At 59.1% G+C, this 589-nt stretch overlaps 1 protein-coding gene across 1 annotated transcript in view; it reads right to left on the bottom strand.

Annotated features, from left to right (window-relative positions):
* The window catches only part of RAB43 (RAB43, member RAS oncogene family), a 14,515-nt gene extending 14,341 nt beyond the window's left edge, over positions 1-174 (bottom strand). Inside the window, exon 1 of the mRNA XM_005430417.3 lies at positions 91-174. Coding sequence (XP_005430474.2) covers positions 91-174 — 84 coding nt within the window. The remainder of the gene's footprint in view (positions 1-90) is intronic.
* Positions 175-589: the final 415 nt, after the last annotated feature.

The following is a 589-nucleotide window of genomic DNA, read 5'->3' as shown; positions in this document are numbered from 1 at the left end:
CCCCCCGAGCCGTGCCGTGCCCGCGCTCCGGGCCGAGCCGTGCCATGCCGTGCCGTGCCCGCACCCCGGGCCCTGCCGTGCGGCCCACACGCGGTCCCGGTCCCGCGGTGCTGCTGAGCCCTCGGTCCCTGCCCGGGCCCAGGGTCCGCACATGCCGGTGTTCGGCCGCGTCATCGCCGCAGTGACACATTTTGGGTTGGGTTGGGTTCTGCTGGTTTTGTGTATTCCTGTTACAGAAACAAACAGGTGCCGCTGCCCTCAGCCCTCAGGAAGCACAGCTGGCCTGCCTGGCTGTTGCTCTCAGCTCTGCGCTGGGTGCGGTTTGTGTGCACAGGCACAGAACAAGGCTCACGGCTATGGTTTCTCACCCTTGCGAGGTCCTGTGGGGCGAGAGACGGCTTTGGAGCTCTAAAATCCAGCTAGGTGACTGACATGTGCACATGGATGTGTGTGACCATTACACCACACACCGCTTCTGTGTTTTAAGATAAATGTATCTCAAGAGTCTGGAATTACTTGTTTTAACTGCTGTCTGGGTTATCTGCAAAGAAAAGCGCTCTTTAATAGGTACTCTCCTTGTATCAAGATG

This window comes from Geospiza fortis, unplaced genomic scaffold (genome assembly GCF_000277835.1).
Source record: "Geospiza fortis unplaced genomic scaffold, GeoFor_1.0 scaffold1212, whole genome shotgun sequence".
In the NCBI taxonomy this organism is placed as follows: Eukaryota; Metazoa; Chordata; class Aves; order Passeriformes; family Thraupidae; genus Geospiza; species Geospiza fortis.
Note: the sequence above shows the minus strand (reverse complement) of the source record. Positions and strands in the feature narration are given on the sequence as shown.